Source organism: Strigops habroptila, chromosome 10, assembly GCF_004027225.2.
Source record: "Strigops habroptila isolate Jane chromosome 10, bStrHab1.2.pri, whole genome shotgun sequence".
Lineage (NCBI taxonomy): Eukaryota > Metazoa > Chordata > Aves > Psittaciformes > Psittacidae > Strigops > Strigops habroptila.
Genome location: NC_046359.1, coordinates 28,187,557 through 28,207,959, shown reverse-complemented (window position 1 = coordinate 28,207,959; position 20,403 = coordinate 28,187,557). Strand labels below are relative to the sequence as shown.

The 20,403-nt window shown below is 39.8% G+C and overlaps 1 protein-coding gene across 6 annotated transcripts in view; it reads left to right on the top strand.

Annotated features, from left to right (window-relative positions):
* The window catches only part of CRIPT (CXXC repeat containing interactor of PDZ3 domain), a 63,702-nt gene that overhangs the window by 1,255 nt on the left and 42,044 nt on the right, over nt 1-20,403 (top strand). For 3 of the 6 annotated variants that reach the window (XM_030498760.2, XM_030498758.2, XM_030498762.2), the window contains exon 4: nt 329-432. In XM_030498760.2, coding sequence (XP_030354620.1) covers nt 329-432 — 104 coding nt within the window. Of the gene's footprint in view, nt 1-328; nt 433-3,241; nt 6,830-7,656; nt 7,930-12,927; nt 14,671-20,403 lie in introns of those variants that run through there. The other 3 variants (XM_030498759.2, XM_030498756.2, XM_030498761.1) reach the window with 3 other exon arrangements.

Here is a 20,403-nt window from a genome sequence, read left to right as displayed (position 1 = left end):
GGTTTGATGCTTTTGTTAGCAGAGGAGCCAGGAAGGCTTTTTTTCTGTGCTAAAATGGCTGGTGATATCTCTGGAGCATTTTCTTGATGTCTGGGGGTGTTCTGTTATGCAAGGGGGCAACGGGGCAAGGTAGAAGGTGTTTAAGTTCAAAATAGCTGAGTATCTTAATAAAAAGACACATTAGAAATAATCCTTGTATGTTCCTTTTCTAAATTACAGCTTTTGCTGAAGTTTCTGTCTTTGCCCTCTGGCTTAGACTTTTTAGGATGAGGCAGAGGAAATAGTTTATTTCAAGGTGTATAAATAAACTCCTTTTCCTTTTTCCCAGGTTTGATCCTTATGGAAAGAACAAATTTGCAATCTGTCGGATTTGTAAGAGTTCTGTGCATCAGCCAGGGTCTCACTATTGTCAAGGATGTGCCTATAAAAAAGGTGAGTTTCACAGAGTACCAAATTACTCCAGTTTGGTTTGAAATTAGAGAGCAAGTGGAATTATTGAATTTGTTTTGCCTCACAAAGAGAAGGCTAAGATGAGATTTAATTCCTATCTTCAACTACTGATAGGAAGGCTTAGAGAAGATGGAGTCAGACTCTTCTGAGATGCACAGTAAGAGACATAAGAGACAACATACACAGGTTAGAATGTGGAAAATTCTAATTACATATAAGGAAAGCAGTTTTCACTGGGAGTGTGGTCAAATGTTGTAATAACAGGGACTCACACAGTTTGTGGAATCTCTACAGGAGATATTCAGAGCTTGACTTCAAAAGCCGTGAGGCAGCCTTATCCAAGTTCGCTGTGTTTTGAGTGGGGCAGGGGCAGGACTAGGGACTGCTGGAGATCTTTTCCAACCTAAGTCATTCTATGATTCTGTTTCTTTTAGAATGTTTCTGGTATCTAAATCAGTGGAATTAGAAGAATAACTGTAAGCCTATTCTTGGCAATTGCATAGAAAACTGTCATCTAGCAAATTAGATTTTCCTTGGTTTAACAAAATATAAGATTCTGTAAAACTCAATTGCTTGTTGCTGTCCCTTTTCTGCTCTCCCATTTTTACAATAGCTATATCTAAACCTCTAAACAGTGGTCTCAACCCAAAAACCAAGCCAAAAACTCTCAACCAAACACCCTAGATCCACGCCTCCCAAAAAAACCCAAACCGCAAACCAACCACAAAGCCAGCTTCTGATCTTGGTAAAGCAGTAGGCTGGTTTAAGAAAAGTAGAATACCTGGGGAATAAAAGGCAAATATAAAATATTAAATTGAGTTGTAAAAGCAATTAAGAAAGTGTCTCTGAAGGCAAATCATGCTTGTGGTTGTTTTTGTGCCTGCATGTTGTATTGAGTGTTCAGTGGCTTAATGTAGGCCATTGAAAGGTTCATTTCTCTAAAAGGAGTCTGGTCCATTGTCCAGTTGTGAACATGCTTGGTGCATTGTAAGTCAAGCTTGGCTTAAGGTGAAACTGAAAAACCAAGAGTAATAATAATAATCGTAATTCCTATAAAGCAAGACTTTGCACCCTGCAGTACATAATATATAAAATCTTTCTGTACTTATGAGTTATGTGCAAATGACTTCCCTGAAATTCTGCTTATACCTGGAAGCTTTCTATCTCCCATATTAATTATAAGTCTTCACTATTGTTAAAAAACTTCAAAAATTCCTGAGGAGGAAAAAAAAAATCAATTGCAAGCAAATTTGATGGAGAGCCTTAAGGACATAGAACTATTACTAGTTTTGTGATTTTTGAGTAGGTAAGTGAAAGAGCTCAAACTTGTAATTTCTGGAGGGGGAAAAAAAGCAACATGAACTCAGTCACATTATTAATACCAAGGAATTCACACAGCACACAGACATGGGGTGAACCAGTTGTTAGATGTAGAGCTACAGCTAACTAGTAGTAAGTTTTGTTTATGAAATTACTTTAATTGTTCTATAAATGTGTACTGTGTCACTAAGTCAGTGGTTTAGCAGCCTGCTGTAGGAGGGTTGCCTTTTCTAGTTGCTAGATGCTCACCAGATGGCTGCTTGAATCCCATATGGTAGAACCTTGTTATGTTTCTTAAACTTATGTCTGGTTTGGGTGGGCTTCAGCATTTTGTCTTTGCTTGTGTATCCTTCCAGCTTGAATCTGGTTTCTTCATAAAATTCAGAACTCCAAGTGCTTGAGGCTCTAGTCATGACTATCAAAGATGTGGTTATGGCATGGTTTTTGAAGCAAATGCAGTCATATGGCTTAGTGCGCCAACTGTTGCATCTCTGAAATTGAGAGGCAACCTAAACGTAATTACTTCTCAATTTAGAACTGAAGTGAACAGCCTGTGGGCTGGATTTTGCTCTCTGAAGTAAATCAAAGGGCATGTTCCCTGTTCTTCTCTTTCCTAATGGACTCTTAGTGAGTCACATGATGTCATTCTATGAAAGCATATGATTTGGAGAAATTTAACACTTGACATTTTTTTTTGCCTGCTGAGTGGTCTTGTAAAACGAGATGTGGCCCTACCAGGCAAAAGATGAGCACCTTTAGATGCTTTAGAAGAAGAGGCAACCCACCCCTCTGCCTCTGCTGAGCTTGTGTACTTTTTGCTGCTTTAGTCTTCTGACTTGCCACTCTTTGGGTTTAAGTCAAAGCCCTCTGGGACATCAGTAGTCACCTTCACTTCAGCTCTTGAGTATTCTTGGTGTCCATTGTTTCTCAATTTTGCTAGTCTAAAAATAGCTTAATTTTACAAAACCATTTTCTTCTCAACTTTCTCAATTGCCTGAAGCTCCCCACCTCTTAATCTTGAATTTAGCAGTCAGTTTGTTGGTAACCGTATTTTCTTAGCCTAGCTACTTTCTGTCCTTCTCAGGCCTCAGTTTGGCTCCAGGACTTGCAAAGTTAAATAACACACTATTTTTACCTGTTTGCCAGATGGGAGCCTTTCCTGGCTGTCTTCCAGTATTCCAGCAAGTTGCAGAGTCTTTGGGCAGTGTTGTGAATCATAATGCTCTCAAAATAGAGCTTTTTTTCTTTCTTAAGTGATGGTATTACACATATCCTGTAAATACTAATTTGTATGAGAAGTCATATTATTACTTCTGAATTTGCAGTATCTGGTGAGAAAATACAGATTGGCAATGAGGGCTCATATAAATAATATTTTTAAAACACCTTTACAAAAACATAGCAACTATATTTTTGAAGAAAAACTTTTAATGATTTTAAAATAATTTACACACCTTTTGTGTGCTTGTAGGCATCTGCTCAATGTGTGGCAAGAAGGTCTTGGATACGAAGAACTACAAGCAAACTTCTGTCTAATTGTTTTGACTAGTCTTTTTATAAACTTCTGTGTCTTTGTACAGTAACTTTTCTCTGAAATCATTTGTGAATACTACTTTCTGGAAGGTAATACAGTTACTTAGAATGAGATGAGAGGTAAACAGAGTCTGGTGGCCTAGAAATGTACATAATATTTGTTTTTTCTTGTTTTAGCACTAATGTTAACTGATATTTAAAGGTAATGGTTTTCAGCAACTGATACAGTTCAAACTGAAGGAGAAGATCCTTGTGGATAGGTTGAAACTATCATAACACAGATCTTGGAGATTTACACTTTTATTCTTTGGACGTATCTTGAGTCTTTGCTTGTCTGATAGTAATATTTTATAGACGTATAAAATACAAGCTTGTATCACCTCATTAAAGTAGTACCTTCATTTACTTCTATGCTTATAGGTATTTATAATTCCTCTCACCCCAAACTAGTACATCCTCCCCTTTAAGTATTGCTCTGAAGATTTTAATGCAATTGTCCTGTTGATTTTTAGTTTTTTTCCTGCCTCCAGTAGGGTTGGTTAAAGCACAAATTGTTAAACTACTGAAATCTAGTGTGTTACTCTCCCAGTTCTTACTTTGGCAGTAAGACTGATCAGCTATTCCCTTGTTAGCCTCTAAGGAGGCTTTACGTACGGCATCTGGTGGCCCAAGGCAATAAAATAATGAGCATCAATTTCTAATGCCAGCTTTCAGTCTCATCATTTCCTAAGTTAGTCCGGCTTTTAAATACTTGGTTTGAAACTGGCTCTTGAATTCTATGATGTAATTGCTTACATACATGTCAAATCTGCAAGGTCAAGATCTCTTCAGCATTGGTTTGATATAAGACTTGAAGTGAGCCTCTGAGCATGAGGGGTTCAGTGTGGCTCTGCATTTCTTTTATCTTTCAGTTAGTTTCTACATAAGAAAGCAATTCCTGTTATGCAGAGTAATAAGTGTTCACTGTGCATGCATATTAAGGGAAAAGAATAGTACTCGTAATTCATAGACCTATTTAAGTGTGACTCCTCCCAGCAGTCTCCTCTTGGCAATCTCTTGTGCTTTTGCAACTTTCTTTCAACTGTAACAAAAAACCTATCAATGGGAATTTCTCTATTAATAGATACTCTGGTTTAGGTTTCCTTTTGTTCTCAAATCTGTTACTGAGAGAACTGCATGACTAATGGAGTCTGAAAAATCGCTGTTCTTTCTATGTGTAAGTGGAAGAAAATAAAGAATACTGAGGATATAGTTACTCTCTTAGCTCCTGCCATACTGTGATTATACTGTAAGTAGCCCTCTAAAGGATTGCCTGACATTTCCTATCACCCTTGACTATCCATTATTGAGCATTTGTCACCAAAGTTTCTTGTGCCGAATGTGTTGACGTTTTGACATCCTGCAGTTGCTAAAATGGTAATTCTTTTCAGCACTTGATATTTACTAAGAAGCTTTGTCAGGATACTGGAGTGAGCTGGGTCCCCCAAAAGAGAGGAATGCTGCTGCTTTTCATTTTAAAAGCTTCACCTACCTTAACAGTTGAATGGAGGTATGAGGATTACCTAGCTGATAGCCTACAAAGTTATTTCCATATGGTGGTGGCCGCTCATTTCCAAACACGTTAAGGAATTCTAATATTAGTGTACCTCTCTATGGCACATCCTTTGTGTGGATGAAAAGAAAATGTCTATAATTGACTTGAAGTATTGCAGCAATATGTCAGCAGTGTCAGGTGGCAGATTCTCCAGTGTTCTCTGAACTCCTCACCCTTTGTGGGTGTGTTCTATAAGACTGATTGATTTTTGCTATTCTGTGAATAATAAAACTCCTTGTCTTCCTAAAACTTGCCAGTATCTGTATTTCAACTGCTTGACTTTGTAATTCTTGACTCTGTGGCATGAATTGAATGTTTATTGCACTCTGTAAATATTGGCACTGAATGAACTCTTACCTCATTTTGTAAATGATTTAAGAACAACAGGGATTTAAATAATATGATCCTTTGTTCATAAATATTTTGTGACTAGAGCTTGTATGCATCTGTATCCTATTACTGGGCAGCTGCTTTTGTATGTTAGAATGTATTTTTATTGGAAAAAGAGTACACTTTTGGGGTTTGTTTTGTTTAATAGTGCATACAAACAGTGGTTGGTTGTTCTGGTGGCTTGTACATGCTTGGGAGCTTCCATCTGTAGCTCTCAAACCTTCTTAGCTTTGTGAGAGGTTCAGTTCCTGAGATCTGTAAAATTTGCTGATGCAACAGTCACATTTCAGAAAAGCCAATTTTCCAGGCGTTGCTTTGGAGACCCATTGCTTTAGATCTGGATCACAAGCCCTCTCCTGCACCTCTGAGATGCGCCACAGTTCAAGGCAAAGTTCTTGGTAAAGAAGCACTTAAAGTTAGCTTTTAAACTTGGATACTCCTTCAGTGTATTGAATCGTCATATAAAAGCATTTTTGTTGATAACTAAAAATGTCTTGTTTGCATGAGATGCCTTTCATGAGACATTGTGCAGTGAAAAACAAAATCTGTAATGGAAAGTTGCCATTTTTGTTGAATGTACTGAAAAGAACACATTAATGTTCCCAGATGAGACAGATGATCAGGCTGTCCTTTAAATCACAGGTTACATAAGACATTTGTGCTGCCAAATTTAGTAGGATTAGAATTTTCCTCAGTAGCGCTGACTTCCTATACTGTACTTGCTGTTTCTGCATGTTCATTGGCCAGAGCTATTCCTGAGCTAAGTATAAGCAACATTTTGATGCAGATTACAGAGAGAAAAGAACAGATTAACTATAAAAATATTACTGTGCCTGTAGCAGCTGGTCATATGAACCTTGAATAGGGGCTGTGGAAGGGTCCTTGTGTCAGGGTGTTCTCACATTCATGTTGTTGTTTTTATTTTGTTAGGTGGTTTTGGTTGGTTGGGTTTGGTTTTTCGTTTGTTTGTTTCATTTGTTTTGTTTTTGTTAAACTGTTCCTTCTGCTGGAAGCAGGAGAAAGGACCATCCAGGACAGTCATTCAGCAATACTGTTCCAAGGCATTAGGACTATTTTAATTGTTCACATGTAGAAATGTGGCAGGTTTTCTCCCCTCTTAGGTTTATTCTGTTTATTATCAGTAGGATAACAAGAAAGACTTCGTCTTATATACAGGGATGTCACTGACCACTTTGCATTCAGTTTTTCTTGAGAATGTCCTAGACTTGCACCAAAATATCTTATTCAGCAAAATAAAAGATCTAGAGGTTTCAGAGGGTAAGTCTGTTGCACCTATGTGCTTGTTCTGGTATCCCTCCTATCATCAGCTCATCTCTCCACAGTGCCTCAGATTGCACAAATACTCCAGTGCTGTATCAGCTGAGCATCACTCTACCCAGAGACACTTAGGCCAGGACTCTCTGCCAATCTCGACAAATTCTGGGCAAGAATGACTTGGTGCCTTTATGTTGTCAGTGGACATAAGAGTTATGTGCAAAACATTAAAAACCAATAAAGAGCTGCTTGAAGTACTGCAATGAACCATGTTGATATATTTTTCTAATACAGAGCTGGAAGTTTCCCAGATGCAGAAAGAATCCTGAGCATGAGAGATTCGTTATTCACTGCAAAGCAGCAAGCCAAGAGCGGGAGCTGTGGCTCTTTACATCTGCTATGGCGAAACTTAGTGACAGGGCCTCTACAGTAAGAATAAGATTCTGGGGCTAATAATGTCTTTAAAAACCCTTCAGACAACTAGTTGTTTTCCCTAGATTGAAACTGGGCTTCCTGATCTCCTGTAAGTATATGTGGCCTAAAGTTGGGTCCCTCTGTCATTTGCTTTGGGATGTTGGAGAATCCATGAGTGGTTTTGGGGATGCTGCTGCCCAGTCACTTAATTAGCAGTTGCTATCTGCTCAGCGAGCACTGCTTCAGTGTGGAATCATGCAGGTATCACTGTTGCTTACAGTATCTTACCAGATCAGGGTGCAAAATGGAATACTGGTGATAGGAAATCTCTCCCTGAATATCATGACAGAATGAATACATTGCTGCATCACAGCTGAGGTTTGCTACTAGGCAAAAATGTTTGTTCTCCCAATCATCAGAGCTGGTTGGACAATCTGATAAGCATGATGACAGCCCTTACAAATAACAGAGCCAAATGTTTCTTTTAATGAGGATTATAAATGTGCCTCATGTGAAGACCAGTTGGTTTTGAGCTGCTTATCTTCCTCCCACACTTGTGCTTTTATGGAAGAAGTTATCATCTGAAATTAATCAGAAACTGATTTTTCATCAACTTCTGGGGGGCATAGTTCACTTTGCAGGACTTGCATGAGGTATACGTGTTCATTCTGTCTGACTAGTGCCTGCAGAAAACGTGAGCTCTCTGTTAACAAGAAGCCCACTAAGGACAACAGGAGCAGATGTGTTGAAGGGACCTGAAGGAATTTGTTTGAAGTCTTGCCAAGAAGCTGAAGGAAGAGCTGAGTGGAGTATTCTCCATGTGGGTATTGCTGGTAAAGATTCTTTTCTTAATTGTTCACAAAGACACTTCTGAACCTTATTGGGTTTTTTTTGCCTTGCTGCCATTCATTTGTGGTAAATAGCAGGTAGGCTTTCTCAGGCACCACCGAATTGATGGCCTAAAGAAACTACTATTCCTTCCTTTTTGTGTTTCTGCACTGAAAGATGCCACCTGAACTTAGCAATGTTAGTGATTCATTAAGCATGAGCCCTTCCAGCAAATGCACTTACTATATGCTTGTTTGCCAAATGGTGCTGAGAAAACAAATGTTGAGGTTTTATTTTGTTGTTGATTCTGATGATTAAATATCAGTATTGTTAACTATTTCAGGTCACACACAAACATGCAGAACTCACAGTTGCCATTTTCTGCTGGCTAATGAACCTCATCACAAGCATCTTAAATATATCATTATCATTCCAGTCTTCAGGAAACATTCCTTGCTGTTAATTTTCTGTTACTCCTTTTGCTGCCACAAAAGGTAAAGATTTTAAGTTTATACAGCTCCCACATAGTGTCATGGCCATTTACTGTTCTGATATGTTTACTGCTGTTCAGTAACACATCAGTGCAACTGAGACGGTGTGATGAAAGGCATGGCTCTCAGGCATCTAGCCCAGTCCAGTTGTCATCTTTTATTGATTAAAATATTTAAATGCTAATTGGGTTAATCAATGACTTTACTCTGATATCTTAGATCTCTGCCTTTCTATGGACGGCTTTTGAAAAAGTGATGACATGACACTTCAGTGATGAATAGCTTCCTTTTATGGCTTCCAAAATCAATGTTTCCTAAAGGATGGGAAGTAAGCAAAAGTGATTTAAGGGAAGAGTTATTCTACTGATTTCCAGATTTGATTTTTTGTTTATTTTCAGGTAGTCCCTAATTATTAGGGTTTCACAGAAGTCTTTCAAAGGTCAGGCATATTTTGTGTATGCAGTCATGTCAGCCTGAACATGAAGAGAACCTGAAGCAGTGACTGTGAGATTAGTTGCTCTAAGCTTAAAATAGATCCTTGTTCGGATAATGAGATATTAGTAACATTGATTGCTGCCCTTCTCATCAGAACATGTGAAATCTAAATCAGAAACTCACGGAACCAGCACGTTTCCCAGCCTAGGTTAGGGATAGAGGAAAGGTAAGTAGATCAGTATGGGTTTACATAGGTTTGGTACAGCTGCAGTTAAGAGGAAGAAGGGGGCGTCATGCACTAACTCCATGTAGCATCCTGCAGTGCTGTTGTGGAGGCTCTGGACAGAGAGGCTCCATGTGCCTGTCTTGGCAGTAGCTAAGAAAATAAGTGTCTGCTAGTGAGGGCAGCATAATTTAGGCTTTAGGAGTCAAAGTTTTCCAATTTAGTGTCTGTCACAGATTCTAAAACATTACAAATAGTGACCTGTGCAAGGAAAACCCTGTAAAACACTGAACACAGAACACTGAAAGCAAACGATTTCTAAAGATTTTGCTGGTAATACCCCCATTTCTTTCTGTTTTATCTAGTTCTCTTATAACTACCCCTCTGCACTCGGCTAATGTAGAAGCGTATGTTATTGCTGAACTTTGAGTAAGTGCAGCACTGAGATAAAAATAGAAAACCAGGTGTTATGGTACATGAAGAAAAAACCGCCCAGTTTTTAAAGACTCACATGTGTTCATTATAAAAGAGAAAACTTTGAAAGTTCTTTATCTTAGCTAAATTAAAAACAAATGATCATGCAGATATGAAGGATATAAACTAGCTTGCAATCTCCATGCCTTTTTAGTCTATAAAAGATTTCTGAAGGTTGGGTTTGGGTTGGGTTTGTTTTTTCAGAAACAGCTGGGGACCAGGGACAATTTTTTTTAAAGTTGAATTTATTAAAGTAAGTAATTTAAAGTTTCAAGTCCTTTCAATCTGGCAAGGTCATGAAGATTTTGGAGGTGAATGTATAGGTTAGCCAGGTTTTGACAAGTGCACCTGTCACATGCTAGCTGTGAAATGCAATTTTATAAAGGCTGCTCTACTGTTAAGTGCCATATGCTCTGGCTCTATTCCTGCCTTTATATCTGTAATGAAAAATCAATGCTTAGACTGAGGGAGGAAATTGTAGTACTGGCAACAGTAAAAGTGTGTGGGGCACAAGCACACACTTCTGTCATTGAGCATTCAGCATTAATTTTCCTTCACTATGCCACGCAAAGTAGATAAATAAGAACCATTCAGCTGATTTGTCCAAGGCTGCTGAGGTTGGTCTCAGGTTGGGATTAGAACTCCTTTAAAAAACCTGTGGTGTAGGTAGATTGCTCGGAGATGGCTTGTCTGTGTGTGTCTGGTGTGTGTGTAATACTGATACCTGTATGACCAGGGTGGGCTAAGGCAAGAGTTTGACACAAAAAAAACCCCTTTAATGAATCATTCCCTTTAAGGAATTAGTTTGGAAAACAAATAGAGCATAGTTTTCATATGGGATTTTTTCTCTTCGAAGTCCATTCCGTTTTCCATAACATTTTATGTGCGTGTATGTGCGTATATATAAGCTTCCACACCAGTACTTAATACTTTGAGCCATTCAGCTGTTTTATTAATGTAAACACTTTCTCTGGCTAATTGTTCAACTTTCAGTGTTGATTAAAGTTAGGCAGGAAATGTAATATTTATTGAAGATTTCATACATAAACTATCAGTTTAACGTGTTCTTATTTGGACACCTGTAGGTTACGATATTATCCCAGTTCTGCTAAAGATTAAGGCATATCCAGGTTGTTGTAGGACAACATTTTCTCAAGAAGATGGATCAACAGGATTACAGTGCGTTGAGAAACACACAACTATATCTCAAACTACATTTGCAGGTGAAAAATGTTGTATTTATAAAATTGGTAAAAGAAAAAATGCTGAACAAAGAGCAGATATTAAAATAAATCAATGATCATGTATATAGAAGATAAACTTTTAATTCAAATTCAGGTTAGCAGTCAGATTTTGCCACTCTTCTTGATGTAGAAAGGCATCTTCTCCAAGTATTGCTCCTAGTTTAGTTCAGAGGTGCAAATATTTAAAGGTAGTTGGGGACCTAATTCCCATTGAATCAGTTTCATTGAGAATGGGTGCTCACATCAAGTTGTGTAGTAAGGTACTGCACGGTATGAGTAAGGTACAAAATGTGGCATATTAGAAGTGGCAATTTTTATATAGCTATCTGCATAGCTATCTGCTTTACTGTTACTTCCAATAAAGCTTTAATAAAAATTCAGCTTGCCACTACAGGTAAATAGCGATACAATAGCAACTGATCTTTTCCCTGTGCATAAGGATCTGGACAGATTGTTTGATCCCACAGAATTTAAGAAACCTTGTTGTTCTGTGTTAGCTTGTTAGTTCTGTATTCTCTTCAAAAAATGGCAATCAGGGCTTCTGAGCTGGAATTTCCAGCTAGTGATAAATAAATTACCTTCACAGGAGGAGTGAGGCAGCCTGTTAACTGATGATTGATCATTTTCCATATATCGAAACAGACTCATAGTGCAGTACTGACTTACTGTTATATGTATCCATGGCACGGTATATCATTGCATGATACCGTATATCATTCAACCCTTTTCCAATCTGACCTAGGAAATTGCTTTAGGTTAAGGAAAAGGATTAAAAATATTTTCTGAGGGCTAAACAAATATGGCTTTGTCCTCCTCTTTTGAATACTGCAGAAGATCCTGTAACATCTCTGTGTGTTTGAGAGTCCTAATTTCAGGATGTCAAAGCATCTGTGCAGTGGAAAAGGGCAGTTCTGGAGGAGAATGGCTCTCTGCAGCCACGTATCCATATTTCATTGTAGTCCACTTAACCACTTTCTGCTAGTGGCTTTTAGGATTGGGCACATACTTGCCTTGCTGTTTCCAGCGGGCTATGAATTTCAGCTTACTGGGCAGCAGTTTCTAAAGCACTTGGCATGCTTGTGTTGCCATGCCAGCCACGAATTTTAGCTTGTACGCTAATTCTGCCAGACAGAAAGGGTAGAGGACAGTGTATTAGATTACACCAATCTTGTATCTTCTGGCTGTTCATTGGGGCAATGCTGGCTGGAGAGACCTGGTTTTTTGGTGCGATTATTTGTTTGTTTTTTGGGTTTTTTTTTTGATCAAGGCATCTTTTGGAAAATAGCCCAGAGAATCCTTTGAAATGGGACAGAATCCTCAGGAGCAAGGATTAGGGATCTGGATCCTCAAAGCTGTCTGGTCAGCTAGCTCTTACTGAAATCTGGGTGATGCCTGAGTGTCTTTAGAAATACGTAGTTAGGTTTGTCTTCTGTAGGCTTTGTTAATAGTTGGGGCAAATTGGTTTGGTTTTGACTTCTTGTGTGGGGATGAGTAGGTCATTTTAGATTCCAACTAGTAAAATGTTAGTTAGAACAGTGAGAGAACATCTTGTCTGGTTTTTGTTGGGTAGCTATGAATTAAATACTATTACCCTTAAGCAAGAATTTTAGGAGACTGCACAGTGCTAATGAGAAGTGAGAACGAAGCTGTGAAATAGCTGTTTCTCTTGTACAGATTCTGGAAACATAACAAACATACTGCATATGGTAATCAGTGTCTGGCGATTGTTTTTGCTGTTAGTGCTGTCAAAATGTGATTCGGAATCTGTTTCCATTTAATTCTTGATCAGCATGAGAAAGTTCTTCCTTGGATTTTGGATCTTCTTGCAAGACTGCAAGAATGATGCTGGTGATTGTCCTGCTGTTTGTCAACACTGAGCAATACCATGCATATGTGTCCACAAAGTGAACTGTTAAATGTTCAAACTTAGTTTAATATTCTAAAGTATTATAAGTCTGGATAAAAGTTCATGTGAGTATCATTCTTAACTTCTGAGAATAGCTCTGAAACGAAGGGCTGTTTTTCATTCATCGGTATTTAAACATGCTTCAGTTAATCAGAAAACCCATGTATTGCCCACTGCATTCCTCTTTCCTATAAGAATTATGTCTTTTGTCTCTAGAATGGAGGTCATGGTGAAAGTCTGACTGAAGACATGTTCTTCTTCATCTTGGGAATCTGATACCTAGCAACTTTTAAGTGTTAAGACCTTAACACAGCTTGAGTAGCTTCTCACTGAGATTGTTCTTTTTTAAGGATCTCATCCTTCAGCCCCCAACACCACACAGGCTTTTGTGCCAGGAAAGTTGCAGTGCCCACCTCAAGGCTGAAGATCCCATTGCATGTGAGTTGGCCTAACAATGAAGATTGATGTCTCTTTTGAGCTAGCTACAAATGACTTTACCAAGGTTGTGGCATCTGGGTCGTTACAAAATTAGCTTTGGGAGCTCGCTCAAAATCTCCCCTAAAACCTTCCAGAAGGCAGATGACAGTGATGAACGGGGGACTGTGTAGCCGTTCCCGAGTTTTTAATAGCAGGCATGATGATTAAACACCAGGAATTATTTTCCTTCTACAACTGTGGGCACCCCAGCAAGTTTCAGAGCTTCAGTGAGTGTAAAAGCAATCTGTTCCATAAACTGCTCTTAAACTAGAGGAGGAAAAGTAAGATCTTGCAAACCCTGCTGTTACTGCCAGTACTTGTGAAATAACATTGAGATGGTCTACTGCACTACAGGTACAGCCACCAAATTCTAACACCAAGTAATTAAGTGAGCTCTTGTGCTAGAAGTGTTTCTTTAATGCTTTGGAAAGCCAGTGCTAATGAGGAGTGCTGGGCTGGCAGCTCTAAAGCTCTGAGTATTTAAAAAGCTTTTATCCTGACTATTAGTGAATATAAATAATGGTACACCACCACATGTAATCTGATTAAAATATTAGTTAGACATCCAGGCCTACATATAGTATCTTAATACTAGTTACCGTTACTGTACTATCTTTGTAGAATTCTCTCTGCTGTTGCAGTTTGAATTATGTGGCTGTTGTGGCAGTTCTGGGTGGCATTCAGAGAAGGCATTGAGGTCTCCCAGTCATACTAGCATAAGCCAGTGAAGTACATGCCTCACATTCCGTGGCTCAGCTACGGTTGAGCCCTTTTGCTCCTCCCCTCCAGCCCAGTCTTTGTCAGGCTGGAATTACACCAGCACCCACTTATTTTAATCCATGTAGTTTATAAATGTAGTTACAATCTTCTAAGGTCAGCATAAGAAAAACTCTGCTTTTTCTGCGAGACATCTGTCAGGTAAGACAAAGAGATTGTATTTTACCAGCGTGATCTATTCCCAGTGCATTATTAGCCTTGCTCTCACAATTATAAAGCAACTTGCAATATTACAGTGCATTCACTGCAGTTCAGAGTACAGTAGGAATGTAGCAGGGTCACTGGCAAACATTCTTACTATTTTTGGCTCTTTGGTATGTGGACCATTTTCTCAAATGTAGGGAGTATGCCTATTATTTGGTAGCCTCAGCCCTTTCAACAGGAAGGAGAGTTCCTCGCTTGTGAGAAATATTATTTTCTATCCAGAACGAGGCACCAGTCTGAAAGTTACAGGTATCCCTGTTTTGCTTACAAAACTAATCTGGCAAACCTAGCAGATGACCAGCAGGGCCATCAGAAGCTGCTAGTGAAATATGTACGCTTGGTGGTTAGATCTTAACTAAACACATCAGAGAACCTACCCTTCATGCAGACCTTAGTGCCCTGCCAAGTCCCTCCCCACTGAGAAGTCTGGGCAATAGGAAAATATTTGCAGCATGCCCATGAGGCTATTTCAGTCCAGGGTGAGGTGCCAACTCCTCAATTAAGTACCTCTCACAGAGAACACGCTCTTGCCAGTCTCTTTCTGCTTGTAGATGATGGCAAAGGTTTTGTGTATGAGCTTTCAAGAAGTCTGATTGGGAAATGCTGTCAGAAAAATAGCATTTCTGTGGCATGAAACAGTCTTGCCATGAAAAAGCAGAACTGTATAATGGCTATATATAAACTATAATAGCTGCAACTGTATAAACTGTAATAAAATCATACTATGTAAACCCTGATTTCCTATTAAAAAAAAATATTTTGAGATCACTGTCGTAATCCGACTGGTATAAACAAACCACAGCCAGTCGATCATTGGCACTATTCCTGTTGTCTCTAGAAGACTCTTAACTCCTATGAGAAGGAAGGGTATTCCCAGAACTTGGGGTGAGGATGGAGTTTCACCTGTGTACCTTGCAGCTGCTTCCTTGAGGTCTTTCCACTTCTTCAGGTTGGGAAACACTGCAGAGCTGTCTGCCAGTTTTTTCATGGCTCAAAGGAGGCACAACCACAGTATCAACACTTCAGTCTTAGCTGTGAATCTGGCCCTTTGAGTCGTTCACCACCACGCAATGCCAGGTCTGAAAATGAGACTTGCCTCTTGCGCCTTAACTAACTATAGTATTCCACAGATTTGGTTGTGTATCTACATCCAGTTACCTTGCAAGCTTGTGTGGTGTAACCACTTTCTTCATAAGTACCTATGTACACCTGCAGGAAGAAAGGGTGTAGGTACTGAATGACTAGTAGGAGTGATCCTAGAAGGAAGGGTGAAGCCTAAATAAAGTAAGGACTGAAGTGGATTTCTGTGCCAAGTCTATGGGACTGCCCATGGTCACAGCAGTATAGGTGCAAATCAGATATCATAAACACTCAGCTCGTGAGCTGTGGTCTTCAAGCCTGCATGTCTTCCTATTAAAGACAATAGGAAATTCAGTACTGTATCCGAGAGTCTGAAAATGTCATCAGTAAGTCAGACACACAATGCATTTTAGTTGTAGAGGTAAACAGTACATTTCTGCACGTGCCTTACAGCTGAGAAACTCAGTTTCCATCAGTTTCAGAATAAACTCTAACATTGCGAAGGATGGAATGCCAAGGAACAATCATACAGTTCATGAAGATAAGGTGACAGTTGAAATGGAAATTTTGTTTTGAAAAGCCTTTTCATTCCTATAGCTAGGATTTAACCTGATTTTATTCACTAATAAAACACTACTTTAATGTTCTGAATGTTTATATTATATTCGAACTCCAGTTTGCACCTAAACATAGCTTAACGCTAATCAGGAATCAGAAAGAAATCAACTCGAAGAAGTATCAGCTACCTTTTTGTAGCATCATAAAATATAAATATTAGAAATCTGAATAAATATATATCATGTTAAATAAGCACTTGTGTACATAGAGAACATGCCTCACTGATTAGGAAAAAGAAGATGCAATTTAATGTAGAGGCTACGTTCTGTTGCAAATGAACACTAGATTACTAATCAATGAGAACCAAACTTTTTGGGAAGTAACAAAAACACTGGAATGGAAAATGATAAGCTATTCAAGTCTGGAATTTCCATTTGCCAAATTAAATCATGATTAAACCAATAGTGATTCAAATTATTAATCACTCTTCTTTGAGTCACAGTTTATGCAAGTCTGGATCACAAGTAGGATTTTTTGGTAAGGAGGAAAGGAGGCAGGTATATTTTTGCGCATTCCAAATGATTCAAGCTGCCAAGGATTCTCATGGAGTAAGTACTGGGGCCATAAACAGGCAAAGCTTTAGCTAAGCAGCATGTTTATTAGCTAACCATATGATAAAGTCTATGGCTGAAAGAAAAAAAGGAAGTTCTGCTGGAGAGAAAAAAAATCATCTGGTTTGTTTAAATGTCATTGTAGTAAATACATGCAGTTGTGGAAGGATCTCAAGATTAAGCCAGTACAGGTAAAATTTGGATTAAGTTTGTCTGACTGCATACAGATACTTCCTTGGTGTAGATTGCATAGTGTTACATGAGCAATACTCCTGACAGACTTACTCACTTCAGTGGGAATTATGAATGCCTAAAGTTGAGCTGCAGCTTTACCCCTTACTAGGCTATCAACTAGCTACAGAAGTAAATGTAGCTCTATCACTTTTCGTGGATCTCTAGAGTAACCAGCACTGGACTGCTTTATGCCACATATACAACTACTTTCACATTTCATGCTCCTCAAAACTACCTTCTTAAAAAGCTACTGTTTTACATATCCCTTTAAGGATGAGTATTTGGTATTCTGGTTTACCTTAATGGGCATTAAGAACTCACAGCATTTTTTCCTCCTTTATTCTCTTTACTATTGTCTCCTGTTTTATTTCCTTTTTTGCAACACCACATCCAAGACTCTGAAAAACAGGTCTTTTCCATGAAACAGCTGGAGAATCACTAGAAGCACCATAGTAAGTGGTGCTTATAAAGGGAGAACCTGTCAATATCTTTGATAGTCAGTATCTCATCATGACTTTCATCAAGACAGCATCACTAAGTGTACTTAAAAGGATAGAAATGAGCTTTTACTGGAAAGGAAATACCTGACTTTACAGCAGAAAACTCTGCTTTAAAGGGATTTATGGTTGTAATGCAACAAATGGGCCGTACAGCCCAAAGAGCCAAAGAGAAATCTGCCAAATGGGAAATGCAGGTTTACATTTCAAACCTTGAAAAATGGCTTTAATGAAGAAAGCTGTATTAACCTGTGGGGTTACTCTGAACATGCAGCAGTCCTAAGAGGAAGTGGGGGTTTGCATCCAGACCTGCCCTTTCCTTTTTCCATCCATTCAAGAAAGTCCCTCCTCAGCTGAACAGGGGAGAGAAAATATAATGACAAAGCTCAGGGGACAAGACAAGGACAGGGAGAGATCACTCGCCAATTACCGTCATGGGCAAAACAGACTCAACTTGGGGAAATTAGTTTCATTTATTACCAATCAAATCAAATCAGAGTAGGGTAGTGAGAAATCAAACCAAATCTTAGAAACACCTTCCCCCACCCCTCTCTTCTTCCTGGACTCCACTTTACTTCCAGTTTCACTACTTCCTCCCCTTTAGTGGCACAGGTGGAGGAGGATGGGGTTGTGGTCAGTTCATCACACATTGTCTCTGCTGCTCCTTCCTCCTTAGAGGAAGACTCCTCACGCTCCTCCCCTGCTCCAGCATGGGGGCCTTCCCATGGAGACAGTCCTCCATGGACCCCTCCAACGTGGTCCTTCCCATGGGCTGCAGTTCTTCACAAACTGCTCCAGCGTGGGTCCCTTCCATGGGGTCCATCCTTCAGGAACAGATGGCTCCAGCGTGGGTCCCCGTGGGGTCACAGCTCCAGCAAACCTGCTGCAGCACGGGCTCCTCTCTCCGCAGAGTCACAGCCTCCTTCGGGCACTCCCCTGTTCAGTGAACACTTTGGCACCAGCATCACTCTAATCATGTTAGCCCAGGCAAATCCCATGTGAACAGAGATAATACATGCATGTAAACACTTTCAAAATCTGGCCTTTGGTTTAGTATCAAATTATCATACATAATTGAAGGGGAAGCATATTAAAAGGTTGGTCTGGAATAGATTCTCAGAATGGAGCATAAACAAAATTGTGTATGTTGGTGTTTGTTCTTACTTTCATTTCATTAATGACAAATACCTTTGAAACTACTTGCTGATTTTTCTCTTTGCATGGAGGTAGCTGTTTTAATAGGTCTTTAAATACTGACTCATAAAAGGTCCCTACTAAAAGGCTTATCCTTGACATAACTTTCAACAAAAGAAATAATAGAAGTACTTTCTAACCTACTGCTATGTGAATATCCAGAATTTAAAACAAAAAATAACAACAGCAATGGTAGAACTAATGCATGCAGTGGATTTCCAAAGGAAAATAAAAAATTTTGAAAGCATACAAATGTCATCTGTGGGAGTAAAGTTCAGGTTGTTTATCATTCATGTTATTAAAAAAGGAGAAAAGGAAATAAAACCCTCAGGCAGTTTTGGAAGCAGGATCTTTTAAAAAAAGAAACATCTTTTTTCCATTAAAAACATTCTTTATGCATCTGACACGTCAGACTCATGAGTTAAAATAGGCCTTTATAGCAAGAGGATATCTCATTAAGTAAAAATGGTTTCTCAAGAAGCAGGAATACAGTACTGTTCAGCAAGGAAGAAACCAGCCAGCCCCTGGCCACATTCCTTGTGTCAGGAATGGCTGGTTCTCCTGGCCTTGGGAGGCATGTGCTAAGATCTTACAGCTCAGACCTGTAGGGCATATTTCACGTGCTGCGGGAGACAGGTCCTAAAGAGGTTCATAGCTAGGAAATGAAAATTACTGCCCAGTGGCTTTCCTGCCCCATTGCACGATGGGGATATAACTGGTCTGAATGTCCTGCTGAGCCCTAGAGCATCCCAAAGATGATGGCAGCAGCAGCCCCAGATGGCTGAGCCCAATTTGCATCTGACAGTAAAACCAACTCAGGAGGCGGCTCTGAGAACCCTTCTCTGCAGCCCTGCTAGAACAGGATGTCCTTATGTTTAGGACCTTCTCACAGGGAAAAAGACCTCTGTTTACAGCAACTTGAGTAGCAAGGGAGCTCTCTCAAAACTTTCCATCAGATGGTGCAGACCTCAATGAGTGAAACCTGGCCCTATTTATTTGCAGCAATTTCAGCCAGGAAAATCCAAATGCTCTTGATCTCAGCAACTAATTTCCCATTACAGGTAACACTTTCTTCTAATACTGTCCAGGATGGAGAAATTGGGAAGAGGAAACTCTAGGGGAGGAACACTCAGTCACCAATGGGAGAGCAAAAAGCAGTAGGGGTAAGAGCAGCATGGTGCCAGCCAGACAGGCTCGCCTGCAGCTGAGGAAAGGCGATGCTGGCCCATAGATGACTTTGCATGAAGCACAGTTTGACATTCCTGGGATATCCCTGCCTCTCCCAGTCATTCCCCAGCCTGTTAGTGACGTTCCAGAGGCTGTCGACCCAGTATAGCACAGGAAGAGCCAGCATGCCATGACCTGTCACAGCTGGGTATGGCCTGTCCTGGTATGGGACATGCCAGCACAGCATGGCATGGCATAGTCCAGTATGGCATGAGGCAGGGCATTATGGCCTAGCACAGCACAGCTCAGTGTGGCATGGCACAGCAACCTGCCCCTCGGCTCAGCTGTGCATTGCCTGGCACCCACAGGCCCCATGCTTCCCTGGTCCAGTCCTCCCTGCATCCCACACCCAACCGAAGCTGCCTTTGGGCAATGCCAAAAAGCCTATTTTCCCGAGTCTTGATTCATGTGTCTTGCCACTCCAACCATCCATGATTTCCCTAATGACTATTTGCACTTTAACCCATGCCATTACAAAATCAATCTTGTGCTCCCAGTAGCAGCACGAGCTGTGCTCACAGCAGTAAGCACAAGGCAGGCTTCCCCACTTGGTATGCAGGGGAAACCTGTGAGGTTCCACATCTGTGTACAGGCCAAGTCAGAACAAGATCAAATCTGTTTGTATCTATTAACTTGAGACAACTTTTTTATGTATAGCAGTGGCTGTTCTGGATCAAGCAGTAGCTAACCGGCAGTTGCTGTCTGATAGTGCCATTCATCTGAAATGTGACTTTATTGATTTTCGTTTTACTCGAGCAATTAGTGGAAATTAATCTCTGAACCATTGGCAATCATCTTGTAGATATCTACAAAGTCTGGAAAATAGAAATGGTCTGCATTCAGCTCCAAAGAGAAGTCAGAAATTACAGACTCATCAGCCTGACTTCATGCGCTGGAGAGTTTTGGCATAAACCACCAAAGAATGAGTGTGTGAGAGCTGAGATAAGGCACGATAAATGTCCACCCA